At 22.4% G+C, this 2473-nt stretch overlaps 1 protein-coding gene across 1 annotated transcript; it reads right to left on the bottom strand.

The window, feature by feature from the left end:
* Nucleotides 1–1608: 1608 nt before the first annotated feature.
* Nucleotides 1609–2224, bottom strand: LOC142235298 (uncharacterized). The gene is made up of 2 exons (XM_075306549.1): nt 1844–2224; nt 1609–1764 (listed from the first exon to the last, which is right to left on the bottom strand). Exons 1-2 carry the CDS (start codon nt 2222–2224, stop codon nt 1609–1611), a joined length of 537 nt encoding a protein of 178 aa, XP_075162664.1.
* Nucleotides 2225–2473: the final 249 nt, after the last annotated feature.

Here is a 2473-nt window from a genome sequence, read left to right as displayed (position 1 = left end):
AATTTTCTATAGAAATACAATTTTGACACAATTTTCTAGAGAAATCAAATATTGACAAAATTTTCTATAGAAATAAAAATTTCACAGAATTTTCTATAGAAATAAAATTGTGACAAAATTGTCTATAAAAATAAAATTTTGTCAAAATTTTCTATAGAAATAAAATTTTGACAAAATTTTCTATAGAAATACAATTTTGACAAACGTTTTAGAGAAATAAAATATTGACAAAATATTCTATAGAAATAAAAATGTGACAAAATTTTCTATAGAAATAAAGTTTTGAAAAAAATTTATATAGAAATAAAATTTTGACAAAAAATCCAAAAGAAAAAAATGGAAAATTTTTCTATACAAATAATTTTTTAAAAATTTTTGAGAAAATTTTCTATATAAATAAAAATTTGTTAAACTTGTCTATAGAAATACAATTGTTAAAAAATTTTCTGTAGAATTAAAATTTTGACAACAGTTTTTATAGAAATACAATTTTGAGAAAATTTTCTATAGAAATAAAATTTTCACAAAATTATCTATAGAAATAAAATTTTGACAAAATTGTCTATAGAAATAAAATTTTGTAAAAATTTTCTATAGAAATAAAATTTTAACGAAATTTTCTAGAGAAATAAAATTTTGACAAAGTTTTCTATAGAAATAAAATTTTGCCAAAGATTTGTATAGAAATAAAATTTTGACATTTTCTATAGAAATAAAATTTTGTCAAAATTTTCTATAGAAATAAAATTTTGTCAAAATTTTCTATAGAAATAAAATGTTGACAAAATTTTCTATAGAAATACAATTTTGACAAAATTTTCTAGAGAAATAAAATATTGACAAAATTTTCTATAGAAATAAAAATTTCACAGAATTTTCTATAGAAATAAAATTGTGACAAAATTGTTTATACAAATAAAATTTTGTCAAAATTTTCTATTGAAATAAAATTGTGACAACATTTTCTATAGAAATAAAGTTTTGAAAAAAATTTATATAGAAATAAAATTTTGACAAAAAATCCAAAAGAAAAAAAATGGCAAATTTTTTTATACAAATAATTTTTTAAACATTTTTGAGAAAATATTCTATATAAATAAAAATTTGACAAACTTGTCTATAGAAATACAATTATTAAAAAATTTTCTGTAGAATTAAAATTGTGATAACAGTTTTTATAGAAATAAAATTTTGAGAAAATTTTATTTCTTTAGAAAATTTTCCTTCTATAGAAAATTTTCTCCATTTTTTCATTTTTTTTTAGAAAATGATGTCCAAATTTTTTTTCTAAGAAAATTTTGTCAAAATTTTATTTCTATACAATTTTATTTCTATAGAAAATTTACTCAAAATTTTATTTCTATAGAAAATTCTTTCAAAATTTTATTTCTAGAGAAAATATTTGTCAAAATTTTATTTTTAGAGGAAATTTGTGAAGTACCTCTTAGTTTGGGAGGAATATTTTACAAATTTCTGCCAGTTCGTAATGGACCTAGAGAAAACAAAGTTATCAAATTTTGCTTGGTATTGAATTTATTCGATTTTCACTTATTCTGTACACTAATTTTTAGTTAGAGCTCTAGTGAAATTTTAAACCAGTTTTATGCCTCATTTCCATTCGAACACCAGGGTGGTGTTTAATATATCCTGGTTTCTGGGCTTGGATTTGAAATATAAATTTATTGATGTTTCATGTTTGGCAATTACAACGAATTGTGGTATATTCGATGTATCGAGCCTCATTTTGGGCCATGAATATATGCCCTAGATTTAAATCAATTAAAAAAGAGCAATCATTACATTATTGAAGTGTATATAAATTTTATCATAATTGTCTACTTACTTTCTTAAATGGACAGCTTCTAGGTAGAGTACCAGCTGTAAAAAAATTTTCCACCCAAGAATCTAAAATTTTACTTTGACCTTTGGTCAATACTTTGCATAGGTTGACGTCATATTTTAATAATCTTTGAAGAACTCGTCCTTTGCCTCTCCTCATTTTAATTTCTAATTCCATCCAAGGATCTTGTTCAAATGTCTTTGCAATATCGAATGTTATATTTACAGATAAGTGGTCAGGATTTATGGATAAATAATAGTTAGTCATATAGTTGGGATTAAAGGATGTTTTAGACTCTAATATATAGAGATCTTTTGAGTCGATAACTTGACAGAAAATAATCAACTCGCTTAGAATTAAAATAGTAATACTTGGTGTCCACATTTTGGACTCTTCTCAATGGATTCTAATTTTATGGATTCTAATTTTAATGTAGTGACTATGACTATATTGAAATCAATTTTAACAAAACCTTGAAACACTAAGCACGTTTAGTTCTATGTCATCCGTAGCATTCCACGAGAGATAAGTATTCTATCAACAATAAGTAGAATAGGTTTAGAGTAAACAAAACAATTATGATTATGGATATCAAACGTCTCCTATGAGGAACCAACAAGTTTATTCGGCCGG

The sequence above is a fragment of the Haematobia irritans genome, chromosome 4 (genome assembly GCF_050003625.1).
Source record: "Haematobia irritans isolate KBUSLIRL chromosome 4, ASM5000362v1, whole genome shotgun sequence".
Lineage (NCBI taxonomy): Eukaryota > Metazoa > Arthropoda > Insecta > Diptera > Muscidae > Haematobia > Haematobia irritans.
This window is presented reverse-complemented; position numbering and strand designations above follow the sequence as displayed.

What these genes read in the sequence shown, in the direction of transcription:
- LOC142235298 (XM_075306549.1), bottom strand. Translation starts at nt 2,224, where the DNA reads ATGTGGACACCAAGTATTACTATTTTAATTCTAAGCGAGTTGATTATT. An exon ending in GAAGCTGTCCATTTAAGAAA is followed by an intron (nt 1,765 to 1,843) that starts GTAAGTAGACAA and finishes ATTTAAATCTAG; the next exon opens with GGCATATATTCATGGCCCAA.